This window comes from Gobio gobio, assembly GCF_949357685.1.
Source record: "Gobio gobio genome assembly, chromosome: 17".
Lineage (NCBI taxonomy): Eukaryota > Metazoa > Chordata > Actinopteri > Cypriniformes > Gobionidae > Gobio > Gobio gobio.
The window spans coordinates 19,908,506-19,928,133 of record NC_137110.1 but is presented as its reverse complement, the minus strand read 5'-3'; the positions used below and the strand labels follow the sequence as shown (position 1 = coordinate 19,928,133).

Here is a 19,628-nt window from a genome sequence, read left to right as displayed (position 1 = left end):
TTCCACTTCTTTCATCACTCTAGCCGGTGGCAGGGTCAAAGGCTAAACAGCCCTTATTGACACAGTGGAGCAGAGCAGGTAAAGAAACAGAGAAGAGTTTCAATTTCACACTGTAATGGAGGAGATGGCTATAGCTGTGTGTGTGTGAGAGAGAGAGAGAGAGAGAGACAGAGAGAGGGAGAAAAGAGAAAGGAGGATAAATCCTTCAAAAACATTCTGAAGATTTACAGGAAGAGACTAATCCCTTATCACTTTGGCAAGACCGTTGTAGCTGCAAGCCTTCATGTGTCTGACCGCTGCTCCTCCTCCTCCTCCTCATACTCCATTTCCATTCGAGAGCCATCAGCTCTCTTTGTCTGAATAGTATGTATTGTGCGCCGGGTTTTATGTACAAAGCTCGATTTACTGTGTGACATCATTTCATAGGATATGAAGGGAGTGTTATGTAGAGGCACTAAGCGGGAGCTTTATTTCATGTTGTGTTACATATGGATTGTATGGTGTGGAATGTGCACACAAATCCCATTTGATTTCAAAATTCAGTCTGGCGGTCCGCTGTCATTCTGCAAGTGATGTAATCTCATCCGTTTGTTCAGACAGTGTAGTCAATATCTGTTGCATCTACATCGGTTGCTATAGTAATGAATTAAGCTGTGAGTGTCACACTGTTTGCTACAGTATATAAGTAAAGAAAGACAGCGAAAGTGAATATATTCGCACATAGATCTTGATCAGAGGTCTTGGGACCCCAGAGGGCAGCAAGAAATTTGACAGAATTTTTCTATATTTTTAAAGTTATGAAGTTTACTGTAAAATTACTTTCGGAACTATATTTATTGTGAAAAGTTCTATACAAATACATTTGAATCGAAAATGTTTATATCTAAAAACAAATTAATAATTATACAAATAATAATTTGCTTTAGCTTTAGTACAGTAACAATAAAGAAGCTAGTTATACAATTTCGCCCAAAAAAAATGCCTTTCATAATATCACACTTTTTCCTCACACAGTACAAATGGGTCTTCTTTATACATAAAAAAAATCATAGCTTTCTTTAATATTTTAGGGGACAGTGCTATTTTAGTATTATTTATATACTATTCAGGTATTTATTCATATTTTGAATTAGCTTTTATTTATGTTTTCAGCTTTATTATAATTTGTTTACATTTTTGTGATTTTTGTTTTGTTTTTTGTATTATTATTATTTAGCTTTAATCGATTTCAGCTTTTGTCTTAGTAATCTCAGTACTTAAATTTAAACTTATTTATTTCAGTTAGTTGCCAAATTTTTAAAAAAAAATTTTTGGTCAAGTTTTTCGTCTAATATTTATCTTTTATTTCAGCTTTATTTCAATTACTGAAAACAATTTTTGATAGTTTCAGTTTACAATAACAACACTGTAAGGGGGTCCCTCACAAGGGACTAAAAATCATATTTGCGAGTCCTTGGCATCAAAATGTAGGAAAAACTTGAATAATACTATGCACCATGGTCAATATTGTAATGTGATCTAACATTCATATTGAGCCCCTGTCCAGTTTGTGTGTGTATTTGACTTGTTTGAAGTATAAATATTCCCAGAATCTTATATAAGATCCCACTAGTGGACCAGTTGCACCATTCTTTTGTCCTTTCAAAGCATACAATTCTGTCCCACACACTTCTGCAGCACACAAAGGCTCATATATCTGTCTCACTGAGACACTGTGGCTAGTGTGGCACCCCCTAGTGGTCACTGTAATATATTGCTCTGTGTGAGGTGGACAATATGCAGAACCTGATTTCACCAAGTACAACATGTTCCTGGAACAACATTCCAATCAACCAATCAGATTTGAGTGACAAGTTTTATGCCAAGTTTAGGCTTACAGCCAAGGTTAGGTGCGTCTACATCAGTGTTGTTCATCTATCATTTCCCTCTGATTTTAGAAGTAACTAATGGGTAGGGTTAGGTTTAGGGGTAGGTATATGGTTAGGACAACATTTTCGGACAGGAGTGTTGCTCCTCGATCAACAAAATACGTTGACCTAGGAGCTTGGCAAAATCAGTACGTGTCGACAATCTAATGAAAGAGCAGGTCGCTCTATCGCACATTCAAAGGGAATGAGCTAATAAAGGACAATTGTTGTAATGTGTGCAGAATATGTGTAAATAGTGCTGATAAGGTCCTGAATATGCTTCGGTAAGTCAGAAAATTAATTGGTAGACTTATGTTAATTTTTGGGAAACTGGGCGTGAGAGAATATTTTTGTTCTTATGTTTGTGTATAGAGACCTGCATGTTGTGTTTTCCACATTTTCAGCTGGCTGACCCCCGACTTTGGACACTTAATGGCTTTGTGCAGAAGTGCTGATCCATTCAGTAATTCCCTGTCATCCTGACCACAGCTCGTTAAAACACACACGCGCACACACGCACACAGGGCAATGAAAACCCTAGAAATTGCTTTCTGTCCTCTTAATAGAAAACGGATAAGATCTGATAGGCTCATGTGTTCTCACGGAGCAGCTGGGGTGGGGACACACACACTTTGTACGGTGACAGCGACACCCACACGGTTTAACATAGTCTCATACTTTAAACTCATAAATGCCACTAATGGGATCAACAATAGATATTAAGTGGTGATGTATTTCCCCTAGAGGTCCTTTACTAACAGTCACATGTTTTGTATGCTTTGTCCTTCGTTTGTGCAGATCTTTAGATTGTTTAAAGTTACCTGCAATCTAATTAGCTTGTGTTTGAACTGCAAAGCACTTGGAAAAATGCTTGCAAATATGTAACAGCAGGCGCTATGTGACATGCCTCCAGTGACAAGCAGTTTGATTGTCTGCTCTGAATGCGAATCTGCTGCATGACATGACACGAACACAGCCAATCAGAAGAGATCTGATGTTTAATTTACTGTGAGTATATCGACACATTCATGTGTATAGATGCATCAAAATTCTAAGCTGATAATTATTTTATGGCTAATAACTGAGAAATGACCGATATTAAAAATGTTTGTTTGTCTATATAATAAAAAAAAATTAACCATTAAAAACTAAATAGAGTGTTTTAATATGATAGATGATATATTTTAACATGTTTCTTGATTTAAAAAAAAAATAATACTCAAACATTTTGCTTTTTATTGTTTCTAAAACATCACACTCGCTATTTTTTTAAATATAAAAAATAATATTGTGAAATATTATTGCAATTTATAATAACTGTTTTCTATTTTGATATATTTTAAAATGTAATTTATTCCTGTGATGGCAAAGCAAACTTTGTAGCACCATTAGTCCAGTCTTCAGTGTCACACGATCCTTCAGAAATCATTCTAAAATGCTAATTTGGGAAATATTTCTGACCTGTCAAGCCCTGATATCTGGCACCAAGTTGTTAGCAGCAGATTCTTTAAGTACTGGAAGTTGCGAGGTGGGGCCTCCATGGATCGGACTACTTTGTTCAGCACATCCCACAGATGCTCGATTGGATTGAGATCTGGTGGACAGGGGTCAGCATGGGCACCCTGACTGGTGTGCGGCTATGCAGCCTTATACACAAAAAACTGCGATATACTGTGTTTTATGACACCTTTCTATCAGAACCAGCATTAACTTCTTGAGCAATTTGAGCTACAGGAGCTTGTCTGTTTAATCGGACCACACGGGCCAGCCTTCACTCCCCATGTGAATCAATGACCCTTGGCCACCCATGACCCTGTCTCCGGTTCACCACTGTTCCTTCCTTGGACCACTTTTGATAGATACTGACCACTGCAGACCGGGAACTCCCCACAAGAGCTGCAGTTTTGGAGATTCTCTGACCCAGTCGTCTAACCATCGGAATTTGGCCCTTGTCAAACTCGCTCAAATCCTTACGCTTGCCCATTTTTCCTGCTTCTAACACATCGACTTTGAGGACAAAATGTTCACTTGCTGCCTAATATATTCCACCCACTAACAGGTGCAGGTGATGAAGAGTTATTCACTTCACCTGTCGTGGTCATAGTGCAAGAAAACTCCAAAGAACAGCATTGAATTCTTAATCTAAAATGTTGATTTAAAATGTAATGTAGACCAATTTATGTCCAGCAATATCGATGATAATGCAAAATTCATCATTCTACAATAGTAGCCAATAACCGATATGGTACTGATATATTGTGCAATCTAGCTATGTGGCCAATGAGATTTAACGGTAGGAGGGACTACCCAGCATGACTGAAGAAATAGAAATCAACTGATCCAGAAAATGTTGCTTGTCACGTTTATGCTAACTTTTCACTTGTCGCTTTATCTTGTTGCCTGGTAAAGACACGGTTTCATTTTTATGTTTTTGTAGCTAAGCTTATACTTTTTTCATCGCTGTACATGGATTGTATATATAATAACAATTTCTCGAAAGTAGCATTTGTATTGAAACAACAGCATCTTTCTATTAGATTGCTTTCACCGTGCTCTGTCCTTTCCCTCTTGTTCCTCTGTTCTTTGCTGTCCCTCACCCATCAGCTTGTGCCTCACGTTTTGAGAAATTGCCTCAGTGATGTTTTCTGACAGTGACGTTAATCGAAGCACCAAACGCATAGTAGCACTCCAATTGAAAGGAAATTTGCCCACCGCTTTCTACACAAAGCCAAACAACCTGTGTCCGCTTTCACACGCACACACAAATGTAAACGTGAAGGTCTTTGCCCACACGTGCAGTGCCATAAATGTAAACGTAGGTTAACGCTAGCACAGATCGTAGGGCAAAGTTTTTATATTTGAAAGGCATGGAAAAATACGATGGAAAACACCAAGTCAGATGTCTGAAATGATTATGCCTCATACAGTTGTTTTCCACAGTGATTTAGACTGGAGTGTGCTGCAGAAATCATTTATATAATATAGTTACATGCATCTCTGCATGATTTGGTCATAAAATTTGATCTTCCTTGCATTAATAGACAAATGCTTAAATCAAAACAAATATAAATACATGATTTTGTTTTGTATTCACATACTTTTTCAACCCTCCACTGTGAATGTTTGCACTTTGTGTTCAATAAAGACACAAAACTGCGTCATTGTTTGTGTCTTATTAATGCAGACTGTTGAAGATCAGATTACATTTTATGGCCAATTTCCACAGAAATCCATGGTAAAGGGTTTGAGTTAGGGTATAATAATTCATCAGCGAGCCATCTAACTTAAAATATCACTCCTACATCTTCAGTTACGCTATATTGCACTGTAGTTTACACACAGCTCCACATTAATCTCCTTTCTTATAAATCTTAGCTCACCCATAATTAAGGAATGGAGGCTTTTAAAACAAAAGGAACAAGGGAGAGAAAGAGGAAGTCAGAGAGAGAGAGAGAAAGAGAATTATGATTCCTCCCATCGTGCTGTGACCTGTTTGCTCATTCATAAGGCGTCACTTGTCGAGGTCCATAGAGAAACCAGCAGGATGTGGAGCAATTAAATGCACCGTGTGTTGTTGGAATACCAATGCGCTCCGCCGTTAACGTGTGTAATCTCAAGCCTCCGACGTCTTTGTGCCACCTGTATCAAAGCCTCAGAGGAACTTTTCATTAATCTTTCTGTTTTTTTTTTAATTTTTAATCACTGTCATCTCCCCTTTTCCTGTTCCTCTAGCTTCGACTATATTATTACTAAAGGATCACTGCAACATACATACATTTGCATATGGTAAGTCCAAGAGTAATGATGAGTCTAATCAGTTCCTTTACTGCAGATGCTTACTTCTGGTTAGATTTAAACTGTCCGATCTGATTGACACTTAAACTAAACCTTAATCACGATGCAAACAAAACCTAAATCAACGCAGCCCATAAACATATTGCCACCTCGTAGCGTGATTCTCCTGTGCGAAAATTGCAGCGGGCTACAACAGGGGCCACTGCTGTGCATATTAGCACACCAATTACACCCATGCATGAGACCACAAACTTTTCCTGCTGTCAACAGATGCTTGTGTGTGTGTGAGATTCTGTTAAATAAACAGCCATTTCCTAATCAAAGAAACAAAAAAACCAAAGAGTACTGGTATCTGTGTAAACATTAGCAGGTGGTACATCAGTGCTAATTAGTGTTGTCACTGACGATAATTCACAAGAGTCTGCAAACAGCACTACAAGAGCACTACAGTTTCATGGACCTCATCATTCACATAATGGGGCAAAAACACCTTCCGTCAGAATTTCTCATCAGAACGCTCATTATTACGCAAATGGAAATTCGATGTAAATGGATAGATTATCTGTCCAATTGTCACTCGATGGCTTTAGAAAACGCACACTGATGTAAATGAGTTTAACTATGTTGTTGGTATATGTCAGTTCAGTTTCCTGCTCACAGGTGAAAGAAATCCTGCTCTGAGTTCTCTAGCTGTAGCATTCTAGGATGAGAAATGAACACAGGTGAAGCGATAAGTGTAGCATAACTTTATTTTACGAAACTAAAAAACAATAATCCAACACAAGAAACAATGCAGCAGTGTGCTAGAGTGCAGTCAACACCAGACAATGAGCTGAACAAACTAAGGGGTCGTTTACACAACACCATTTTCAACTAAAATCGGAAAACTTTTTATGTATTTACATGACAATGGCGTTTTGGCAGCCTGAAAACGCAAACTTTTGAAAATGGGTTTTAAAGTGCACGTTTTTGAAAGAGAGACCATTATTGTCTCCGTGTAAACTACAAAAACATGACTTTTTGAAAACAGCGGCATCATGCGCATGCGTGTCACGTGTTCAGTCTATTAGGCACGTAGTGTTTCTTTACAAAGTGACAATGCCAACTACTGGCCTGGCCTGAATAATAGAGCGTTGTTAGTTGTTTTTGCGGATCCATGTGAACAGGGATCTTTTTGATAATGTTGTTGTCGGTACGTGAAACATTTTTTGTTGTGTAAATGTACACTGAAGGCCAATTCACACTGCACAGACAAACGCCAACAAACACGCTGGCCGTTGGATTTAGAATTTTATGAAAAATAAATGTCATGTTCACACTGCCCCAACAGACATCGACAAACTCGAGCGCCCGCGGAAATGGTCGAGCACCCATGGAAATGGAGATATTCTCCATTCATTTTAATTAAGCAATAAAAATAAAAGATTGCAGCTTTCAGACACGACTTTCTTCTCGTTTTATAGTTAATTTGAGGCCGCTTCTATGGCGTTAAATGTCAAGAGCACATTATTGTAACGTGAGAGTGCATCCAGATAACAAATCTCTCCACTTGCAGGTGGAATAATTTTACTTTCTAGCACATAACTTACTGAACGCGCACTTTCAAATATGGCTCTGCTCACGCTAAGATTACACACGTGCACGCTCAAACTTTGTCCAGTGTGCTCTTGCGAATATCTCCTTGCTCTTTCTCTAGAATTGTCTTCTGATTTGTCCAGAAACACTACAAGGATTATTTAAGCACTCCCAGCACCTACAAGCAGTCTTTGCAAGCGACTTGCCTCATCGTCATGGCTACGGTTCGTGGCCTGGTCAGATTTTGTCAAAGTTTGTTAGAAAATAATACCACACTGCTCAGACAGTCCACAACCCAAAAAGCGCCAATTGAACATGTTCAGTCAGAAGAAAAGAAACCCTTACCAACGCCAACAAACACTGACAAGGGTATCGCACTTATCCAACAAACTCCAAAATATGTGTTTGTTGGCATTTGTGCGTGTGAATTGGTCTTAAGGGCAATATATACAGAGCAAACTAATGAACTAAATGAGGAACAGGAGTGAGAAATCAATCAAACAATTAAAAACCATGACAACAAATGAAAACATGTTTAGCAACTATGACAACAGAAGGGAATACAGGAAATAATAATGCGATACCAACTAAAAGTCCATGAAAACAAAACCGAAACAATAACAGATGTGACAATAGAAAAGGTTAATTTATTTTTTATTTGTTTGTTTGCCTTTTGATATCATCAACGTCTGGGCACAAGACAAAATCATGTTGTTTATGTAATTTCCATATTTTTACAAGGGCGATGCATTACTATGATATGACCTTTAGACTTTTTTGCATATGTAAATGGAACACTGCATCATTTTTTTCTGTTTGCATTTTTTTTTTGTCATCCTCACATTTAACCTTTTTTGAATAGATAACACTTTGCAATACGGTTCAGCTAGTTAATGCAGTGTCTAACAAGTTACAAACAATACTGCTAATACTGCTGATTAATAAATGCTGTAAAAAAGTCTGATGTTAGTTTATGATACCTGAAGCTTACAGTTGAACATTATTTCAATGTGCTACCTTCAAACATTAGTTTTTCAGAAATATTTTACAAATTCCATATTTCATTTATTCGAATGGCTAATAGTCTATTAAAGGCTATAAAAAAATCAACAACTCCATTTTCCGCTTCCACTCCGCACCATTCTCATACTTTGGCGATGTACAGCCGGTTTAGTGTCTCCGGACAGCATAGACAGGGTGTCATATAAAGGGGGGCATGTTTCTTAAACATGAGCAGAGTGTCAACACTGTGCTCTGCAAGTGGGCAGTGGTACTAAAAATCTGACCCCATCCAGGATTGTATCCATGGTGGTCTGAGCACATAGTAGTGGGCACATATAGAGATATATGGGCACACTCCCCAAGTGTAACCTTAGCAGAAGGTCGCTGCTCAGTGGAAGGACAATGGAGACAGGAAGAGACAATAGTGCTTATGATACATTATGCACTGTATTTCATTCTGCTGTAGGAAGTCATATACTGAATTTTAAAAATCCTTTGGGACAAAATGTTTATATTTCACTGCATTTAAAGGGATAGTTCACCCAAAAATTAATATTCTGTGATCATTTACTCACCCTCGGGCCATTCCAAACCTGTTTGACTTTCTTCTGTGTGAAACGACATGAAGATATTTTGAAGAATGTCAATGGGAGCCATAAATGTTACATTATCATTATTCTTCAAAATATTGTATTTTGTGTTTAGCAGAAGAAATCAATGCATACAGGTTTGGAATAACATGAGGGTGAGTAAATGAGACAATTTTCATTTTTGGGTGTACTTTCCCTTTAATTTTAATTTTTAAATATTTTACTCTTAATTGGTTTAAGGGTACATTACATACACAGTTTCTGCCAATCTCATGTTAATCTTGAGTACCTATAGCATCCTTCATATCTCCGAAGAGTCTTTATCATATTTATAAAAGACAGATATGCTGTACCGATTCTTTCCGAAAACAGCCGAACTCAGCCAGATGTGCAGTGGGTGGAGCTGAAGAGTCACAAGCACACACACACACAATACACAATACATCAAGGCATTACCCCTGGATAACTTTTGATTCACTATACGTTTGTTTTGTTTACATTATATGCACTTACACAACGATTGTCAACAAAACACCAACATTTGATGCAGTTTCACTCACCGCCTGCAGTTTCGACTCATGACCGGGAACAAACGAACACTTGCAGAACTCTGTTGCTGCTCAAAAAAAAAAAAACTGCATCCACTGTTTCCTAAATGCTTATTTGGGAAGCTGTACAAGGTTCTCTTTTCCTCTCAATCAGAAACACACTTCTTTAGTGACACTGTTGATTTTGTGGTCTAAAAACAAAATGACAGCGCTGCCGACGGCTCCCGTAACCCGAACGAAGCCGTACTTTAATGTAACTTTGAATGGTAAAAGGTTGAGGCTTGAGTATTATGTTGCATATCTACCATGCTTGTGAGAATATGACAACCTGACTGTTCCCTAAGGAGAGATGAGATGTGGGTTTAAAGGCAGCCACCTAATCAGGGAATTTGGTCTCACCAGTGGGATTTCTCATCATCATCTCTCTCCCTCTCCCTCCTTCTCTGACAGGCCCCTGTGGAAAGGGAGATGTTGTAGAGCAGTGTGCTCTGCCTGACCAGACCCCAGCTGTGGTGCTCAGGCTGACGGAGGCTCTAGAGAGACTGGGTGAGTTTGCTCCTCCGCCTCACCTATCTAATTTAACTATTCAAAGAGAGTTAAACACTTGTATAGCAGGGGGAGGGGGGTATGCTTCTAGTCATTTTTCAAGTGAGTAATTATATATTTGTTTATTCATAAATGAAATAGTATTTGCATAAAAATCACACTTCTTGAATTAGTTCATTACATAGAAAACATTATATGGAAGTAGGGTACCGTGATAATACCATGTTGTTTTTGGTATATACAAATGGTAATATGATGGTATTCTTTGAAGTACCTTGGAGTTCTTGTGTAAATACCACAGGAAAGAAGTCTATTATGCTCGCAATGGCTGCATTTATTTGCTAGGCTGTATTATTGTGAAATATTATTACAATTTAAAATAACTGTTTTTACCATCTAATACCATCACTTTGCCACTGTAGCTCATGTATCCAATTTACTGTAAAGTTTTGGTTAACATAACACATCAGATTATAAGCCTGACCTTTGACCTCTGTCCTTTTTTTAAGACTGGGAGAATGAGCCACTGTACCGGTCTGGCCAGACCTCCATTGGACCACCAGAATTACTTCAGGCTTTGGAAACAGGTCAGAGTCAAAAAATTGTTTATTCTGTTCGTGCTAATCTCAGAATATCTATAAACTAGTATGTTCAGCCCCATTTGATGTAACATGCATCTAGTTATTAAACAAACATTAAGGTTCACAGTTGAATTGATTATTTGGCAAATCTTGACAGGCTTAATTAAAATGAAGTGATACATTAATCATGAATGGTATAATTTATTCAGACAGATATGAGATGTACATTTTCTGTCTTGTGTGTGTTCACAAAAGGAAATTAAAGAAAGACAATCTGAAGTGTAAGATGAAAACATGAAAAGAAAACAGTTTTTTTGAGCATTGGAGTGTCTTCCTGTTCTCGGCAGTGTAGATCTAGGCCACTGTTGTTAAAGTTTGAAAAGTTTAGCTGAAGTTCTTATTTAGCACCACAAGGGAGTGCTCTGGCTCTGTACTTTTTTTGGGAAATGCTGCTTCCAAAAAACCTCAGCACTACTATTAGATTAGATGAAACAAATTCATGCACAGTCACACACACACACACACACACACACCGCTCATCCTCTTCCTCTCTACTAAAATGATTAGGCAGAGCATGGATTTCCCATAGGAGAAAACTCCTTTTATCACTTACTATTGTTGTTTCAGACTGAGACGTTTATTAAATTTTAAGGACAGACTTTGTTAGAGATTGTGCTTGCGCTTCATATGCCACTGAAGTGCAGATATACGCGGTCTAGCAGAACCCCACATCCTGACTCCATATATAGTACATCTGTGCACAGGTATTGGTAAAGCCTTAGTTGTCACAACTTAAGCATCACAACCTTTTAAATAATTTCCAGTTTGACAATGTCACATGTGCACTAACATGACCCGAGTATGTTCATGTCAGTTTCTTTGGAGCACATCTGCACACTTACGCTCTCATGAACAAATCCATAAAGGGGCAAAAGGTCTTTCACGAGTTGCTGCACAGATTCTAAAATATGTCTTCTGACACACAAGCACTCTCAGGAACTGAGGAACTATATGTAAAGGGAGGGTAGGGGGGGATGTTGTCAGGATGTTGACTGGCTGACATGAATGTGCTCTGACAATGTGGGAAGGCCAGTTTACAGTGGTAGCCTTTTTCATATCGACCTTCAGCATTTGAGCTTTTGCCCTTTAGGACCCCTTCAGTATATTTGAGAATGTTCTTGTGTGTACTTCAAGTACAGTCGCTTATCAACATACAGGTTTAGATTGGATTTGGTCATTACACAACTCAGTTTCCTCTTCAGAGCTTTTTCATTTGCCTGGATTTTGGGTAATTGTCATGTTACATGGCCCACTTACAACTCGCATGTAATTCAACTTTTGCAAAAAACACAGTGGGGTTTTTAAAACCAAATATTTTTTTAATGTGTTATGTAAACACTTGAATACTAAAATTAGAGCAAAGAATAGTTGACATAAACATTTAAAGAAATATTCAATTATGAACATATATACTGTAAATATAAAATAAAATATATTATTCTTAAAGTTATGAATTTATGTATTGCATATTGCATCATTTTATGATATTTCAAGTTATTTATACATTATTAAAATATATTTGTATAGTTTAAAAAAAAAAAGTTTTATGAATTAAGTTATTTATAAATTATACAATAATATTTAACATATTCTTTAGCAAACTTAGGGTTCATGTCAGTTTGAGTGCTTCAGTCATTACCTTTAAGGTAATGAAATTTATAAATGTGTATAAAATTGTTTTGCTGCTAGTATAATCCATAATGATATTTTTTTAAATCAAATTAGAAAAATGCAAAATATAAGCTTTATATAAGAGCTCAGACTTTTAGACCCCACAGTATACGTTTGATGTATTTGATTGACGAGTATGAGATCTGTTTATTATATTCACCTTTTTTATTTTGCCTAACCGTTTGTAAATAGTTCCATTCACATCTAACCATAAGTTTAACCTTTGCCTGGAATGAACACCATAAAGCCAACAGTGAAACGCTACAAAATGTATCCATCACCCATTTCCTGTCATTATATAACGGGTTAGTTACTCAATGTGGAAATACTCACACCATTACATACACCGTCATAAGTGTTTTGGCAGATACGCACCATGGTTGCCATTTAAAAGCCCAGCCAAGAAGTGGGTAAGTCCAGTGGCCACAGAAGACCAGAGACAACATTACGTCACCCAGCTAGAGCTTGTGCTAACCAACCAGCGATTTGTGGATCAACAGTGTGTTGTCATGGAGATGGCAAGCCGTTTTAGCCACGAGGATACATATTTTAGAGAAACGAGAAAGAACGAGAGAGTAAAGGTTTCATGTAGGAGGCGGAGAGGAGCAGAGAGAGGAATGACTCATGATTCAGGTGCATCGAAGATCGACAAGTGCATATGCAGTAAATTCAGACTAATGGTCAAGGAGGATTGACAAACGTTTGCATGTGTGTGAGAAATATGCATTTGGTGTACAGCAAAAGCACACAAGCATGAACACACACACACACACATAGTCGACAGGAAAATAAAACTGGTTCCAGCTCCAGTCTCCCTGGATACAGTGACAGGCACACGGAGAGCGTGGCTGACCCGTGTCCACTCGACAACATGCCAACAGCCCTTCTTCCCCTCCGTTTATTAATTTCGACATTCATCATTCGCATTTCTTGTCTTTTTCTTGCGTGAGAGAAGCTGAGCTCAGCAAAGCACAAATTAAAAGCACTGTTCTCATCTTCCGCACTTCCTGCTCTCCCATTGGCTGCCAGTGATGTCATCCTGTCTCATATGCAATAGTCAATAACCTATTAGAGTCCAGCGTTTTACAGTCAGCTTGGGCAGAAGGGGCTTCTGCCGCTTGAGCTCTTCCACACCCTTAGTTTTATTGGAGTCTTTTAGCGATTGTCTTGATTAATACGTCCTAAAGTTGTAAAGATTTCTGAGGGAGACGGTTCAGTGCCCCCGGGGAACACTTTGTACTGCAGGTGGTGTTATAATAGTTTTTCATTGTAAATGATGCTGTTTTTCCCCCCATGTTTGTAAATTCAGGCCATTTAAAGACCACAGAAATGTAATCATTTGTGCATATTAATTGTATATAGTATGTTTGACTTATATAGTGCATCACATGCACATGCACAATCACCTTTACATTAACCATTAACATATCCATTATCATTCACTCTTGAAGACTTAAGATGTATCAGCATGACATTTCAGCAGTCTTACTGGAAATTTCCTCTCCTTTCTGCAAGATTGCTTCTCTAGTTTTGTTTACGCTCACCTGCATAATCCATCCATGTCTTTTGTTCTGTCCAGCTCTTTCTCCTCTTTTCTGCAGATACAGCCTTGGAAGTGATCACTAACAATGATGTCATCCCTTAATTGCTCTTTTTTTCCCTCCCTCTCTCTCTCTCTCTCTCTCTCACACACACACACACACACACACACACTCTCACACACACACACATACTTGTGGCCAGACTCCTCCCTAGTTCAGCCTTTTTGGCTCTTAAAGTTTCCTGACAGAGATGTTCTGATCGATTATTTCGCTGAGTTAGGGCCCATTCAGAAAGGATGTGCTTTTGCAACCATCTGCACTGTTTTTAAATAGTTTTTATATTGTATATGCGCTAGGTGTGTGTTTTTGTTGGATGCAGTGTCAAGTCAAAAGAGGTTAAACTTTTTAAATGGTGTATCAGGACACATGCATTCTGTTTTATTCTGTTTTTAAATGCTTGAACCCTTCCTGTGTGTATAGATAGATGGATAGATAGTTGGATGGATAGATGGCTGGATAGATGAATAGATAGTTGCATGGATAGATGGCTGTATAGATGGATAGATAATTGTATCAATAGATGGATGAATGGATGGATAGTTAGTTGGATAGCTGAATAGATAGTCGGATGGATAGATGGATGGATAAATGAATGGAGAAGATAGATCGTTGGATGAATAGATGGCTGGATAGATGGATAGATAGTTGGATGGATAGATGGATGAATTAATGGATGGCTAGATGGATAGTTAGTTGGTTGGATAGCTGAATAGATAGTTGGATGGATAGATGGATGAATGAATGGATAGATGGATAGATGGCTGTATAGATGGATAGATAGTTGGATGGATAGATGGATGAATGAATGGACGGATAGATGAATTGTTAGTTGGTTGGATAGATGAATAGATAGTTGGATGGATGGATGGATGGATGGATGGATGGATGGATGGATGGATGGATGGATAGATGGATAGATAGATAGATAGATAGATAGATAGATAGATAGATAGAGAGATAGAGAGATAGAGAGATAGAGAGATAGAGAGATAGAGAGATAGAGAGATAGAGAGATAGATAGAGAGATAGATGGATGCATAGATAGATAATTGGATGCATAGATAGATAATTGGATGCATAGATAGATAATTGGATGCATAGATAGTTGGGTCGGTAGATGGTTGGTTGGATAGCTGAATAGATAGTTGGATGGATAGATGGATGAATGAATCGATAGATAGTTGGATGGATGGATAAATGGATGGAAGAATGGATAGATGGATGGATTTTAAAAAATCAAGGAAATGATCCATGATATGACCTTTTTAAAACCAAATGCCCTCAATGAAAGTCATGTTATATAACTGGCAAAGATTTCTTCTGCAGTGTAATGCCACAATTGTATCATAATTTTTCCACTCTCTCTCATTTCTCCCCTCTTCTGAACTACTCCTTTTCATTCGCTCATTTCCGCTCCCTTTTCATGTCCTCCTCGAAGACTTGATTGGATGGGGACACATAATGCACAGTGCCAAACCAGAGCAAATTAAATTTTTAGTTTACAGCAGCTTAAACGGAATAACAACATATCAGTGGGTCCGTCTCTTATGCATCACTTTCTTTTTATTTCTTGTTTTTCTTTCTTGCTTTATTTCTTCTTATTGCTCTGTTTACTTATTTGTCTCTCTTTATTTGGGTCATTTTAATAATTTTAGACTTTTGTCATCTATTATCTGTGGTCGAAACACATTATCTCATCAGCAGCCCAGTAATTTTATATAATTAAGATTGATTTTTTTGCATCTTTTGCCATCTTTTCACATTATTAGATTAGAGTTGTTTAGGGACCTGCAGCTTTAATCAGTGGGATGTTTAGTCTGTTTATAATGAGGCCTACTGTATTTGGTGCAGTATTCTGTAGGTCAGTGTCTGTTGATTGCTTTGAGTCCATGTGTGTCCCTCTTCTCTGTGCTCTGGCTTTTCTTGTCCTGAGATGTTTACGTGACAATCTCCCCGTCATTCTTCACACTCATCACCTTTTATCCACTCTTGCTCATGCATGCTCGCACATACACAAATGCACGTTCACCGCACTCCTGTCCCAACCCAGAGGGTAAACAGTGGCGCTCCACAGGCGTCATGAACTGTACTGTTGTGTATACACAAGGAAAATGGCAGATATATTGACAAAATGAGCAAGATGTTTTTGTTGTGTCTATCCCCCGGTTTCACAGACAAGGCGTAAGTATAGTACCAGACTAAAATACATGTTTGAGCTGTATTAACTGAAAGCAACTTGCACTGACATATCTTAAAATATGTCACTGCCATTGTTTTGTCTCAAGAAGCACATGAGCTATGTTTTCTTCTAAGGCACGTTTATAAAAGTTACTTAAATGTCACAATTGAACTAAGGCCTAATCCTGGCTTAGTCTAAGCCCTGTCTGTGAAACCAGGCCTATGTGTTTTTTGGTCTCCAAAAAAACCTTGCAGCACAGAGCAGAATAAAAGATGCCAGTTTTAGTTTTCACCCAAAATGGAAAATTCTGTCATCATATACTCACCCTTGTGTCTTTCAAAAACCGGTATGAATTTAAGTAGGGCACAAAAGTATTTATTAAAGCTGTAGTTCACCTAATACTGAGAAATGTCTTTTTTTGTCCATACAATGGATGTCAATGGTCACTAAAACAGGTAAAAAACCAACATTCTTCAAAACCACATCAAGTCTCATGCCATTTTTTTTTTTGGGTCAAAAAGACCCAGGTAGCTTACATAAATAGCATATTAAGCCAATTAAGAAAAAAATATATAAGTTTAAAAATAAAACGATCAATTAGACAAAGGTCAGAAAAAAACTGGTAAAACACTTGACAGATAAGAGTTGATAAAAATCAATAATCCAAGGCACTCAAAATATTATTGAAAAAAGCATTTATTTCATCATGGCTTTAATATTTTAAAAACAGGTGACAATTACTGCACACTTACGCGTTGCGGCTAATGAGCCTTCGTCAGGGTGTGAGCAACAAACACAATCTTAGTTCTCTTAAGTTAATTACAGTTAACATTACAACAATGTCATAATAACAATCATCTGGTCACGCTGTACAGGACAAGCAGGAGAGAGAAAATTCGAATACAAAGAGAACGTATCTCACCCAATATATTATGTCGTTTTAATTTTTATTTATTTATTTATTTTATTTTTTATTGTATTAACAACTCAGTTGTATGTGGACACCTTTTGAGTAGAAATTCATTTTGCTTTTTTTATTTTAATATATAAATTCAGTTGAATCACCAAACTTTTGTATGACTTGCTTGACCCAAGCTACAACTTGACTTGAATTGCTTGACATAAGGCAGTGACTTGACTTGACTTGCTTGATTCTCACAAAAATGTACTTGGACTTGTTTGAGACTTGAAGGTTAAGACTTGAGAATTGCACATATGTGACTTACTCCCACTTCTGCTCAGGGGCCTCACAGCAGAGTGCAAGTTCACTAATGTCTCAAGGTATTTTGGTGCCAACCCGTTCAAAGACTTAAAAACAAACAATAAAAGTTTAAATTCGATCCGGAAACGGACCGGCAGCCATTTGAGAGAAGATAAAATCGGAGTAATATGATCACGCTTTTCGAGTGCCTGTCAGCAATCTCGCAGCCGCATTTTTAACTGACTGTAGACGTGTTAGGGCTTTCTGGCTAACTCCTGTATAGAGAGTATTACAGTAGTCCCAATGTGAAAAAATACAAGCGTGAATAACTGTCTCCAAGAAAGCAAAGGCTTCAGCTTCGCTAAAAGTCTCAAATTTAAAAGCATGATTTGACCACAGAGTTTATTTGTTAAATTTAAAATCTGAGTCAAACAACACCCCTACATTTTTCACCACTACTTTTTTACAATCAGCCCAAGATCCAAGAATAGAATGTATAGTGTGTGATTTTCAATTGGACCAAATAATAAAATCTCTGCTTTATTTTCATTTAGTTTAAAAAAATGAATGTCATTAAGGCAGTCAAAAAGCGAGCTCATTGCAGAATCATTGTCTTTACAAAATGGCAGATAAATCTGCATATCATCGGCATAACAATGGAATAATACACCATGTTTCCTTAATATAGATCCAAAAGGGAGCAAATACTATAGAAATAAAAGAGGAGCGAGAATAGACCCTTGAGGGACTCCACACTTTAGTGGAACTGGCGTTGACACACATTCCCCCAGTTTTACCGCAAAGCTTCTATCTATTAGATATGACCTAAACCATTTAAGGGCCACACCACAAATTCCAACATGGTTTTCTAGCCGAGACACCAAGATATTGTGATCTGTGGTATCGAAGGCCGAACTAAGGTCCAGTAAAACCAGGATCGGCGAAGCTTCAGAATCTGCATTTAATAGAATATCACTGTGAACCCTTAAAAGTACTGATTCTGTGCTATGTTTTGCCCTAAAACCAGACTGGAAAACTTTGCAGTTGAATACAAACAACCTTCTCCAGGACCTTGGAAAGAAAAAGTTTCGAGATCGGTCTGAAATTGACTGAAAAAATATAATCTTTTGTGTTCAGCAGAAGAAAGAAAGTATTCTAGCATACCCTCATTTTTGGGTAAACTATCCCTTAATGACGAATGTCCAAGTGGCTATTTTCCATACAATGAAAGTGAATGTTGACCACAGCTGTTAAGCAAAAAGCTACATTTTAGGAAAAATGTCATCATTATATTTTACATAAATATTAATTAATTAATTCTGTTCTTCACTGAAAGCTATAGCAATGGCTTAAGAATATAATGCAAATTGACCACTTTCATTGTATTGAAGAGAGCAGCTCAAACTTTCCGGCTACAGATCTCCTTTTGTGTTCTACAGAAGAAAATGTAAATTCATAAGGTCTTGGTCATCATTAAACATTTGCACAAAATCTATTATACTGACTGTAGTTGTTATTCTCTGATGATAGAATCACAGCGCCGACTGGTTGTTTTGGTGTCTGTGAGTCAGGTCAGGAGGACGGTGAATGAGTTCAGTTTTAAGAGGAACATGGCCGGGTCCACAGTGGGTCTTGTGGTCACACAGGAATGAGGGCTGTCATCTCTGAAGCTATTTTCCCCTCCTTGTCCCTAAAGGTTGCGCTTTACTGGAACAGCTCTCTTCATCACTCCAATGAGCACACAGCATCAAAGCTAACGATAACATAGCATGCTATAGTTGTTGCTAAAACAGCCAGCACACATCTCCCAGAGGCACACAAAAACATATATAGCCATTCACAAAACACTGAATTGCTGAACCATAGAGCTTTCTGTGTCAAAAGAGATCAACTGAGCAGGCATTTGTACTAGCGTTGTAGCTGCCAGGTGTCATCTGTGTTTTCTGTTACTATTTTTCCCTGTGTTAGTTCCAGTGTGCCTTGGTTGCCCTTGTGCGTGCTCATTTTTTCCATATTGTTCACCTGTGTCTCTTTTGGCTCCAATGTCTGGTCTATTTATGCTGCCTTCAGGTGTATTGGAATTATTGTAAATACACTGAAAATAATTTTTTTACTGCTTGTTCAAATTGCTTAATTAAAATGAGCTAAAGCAACACAATTGCTATACATTTTGTCCTAACTTAATTTGATTGTGTTCAATCCACTTAAATATAAGTCAAATTTAAGTTTACTTAATCAGTTTGTGTTGAGATTGCATGAATGATTAGTGTTGCATTAGCTGAAACTGGACGGCGCTTGTCAGTTCCCAGCATGCTTTGCATATGGCTAAATCAAGAGTAAATGTTGTTATTTTATATGTAAAAGTGTAATTT

General features: G+C 37.7%; 1 protein-coding gene across 1 annotated transcript in view; it reads left to right on the top strand.

The window, feature by feature from the left end:
* The window catches only part of pik3r3b (phosphoinositide-3-kinase, regulatory subunit 3b (gamma)), a 205,799-nt gene that overhangs the window by 73,170 nt on the left and 113,001 nt on the right, over nucleotides 1–19,628 (top strand). Inside the window, exons 3-4 of the mRNA XM_079841717.1 lie at nucleotides 9,868–9,963; nucleotides 10,473–10,550. Of these exons, the coding sequence (XP_079697843.1) occupies nucleotides 9,868–9,963; nucleotides 10,473–10,550 (174 nt within the window). The remainder of the gene's footprint in view (nucleotides 1–9,867; nucleotides 9,964–10,472; nucleotides 10,551–19,628) is intronic.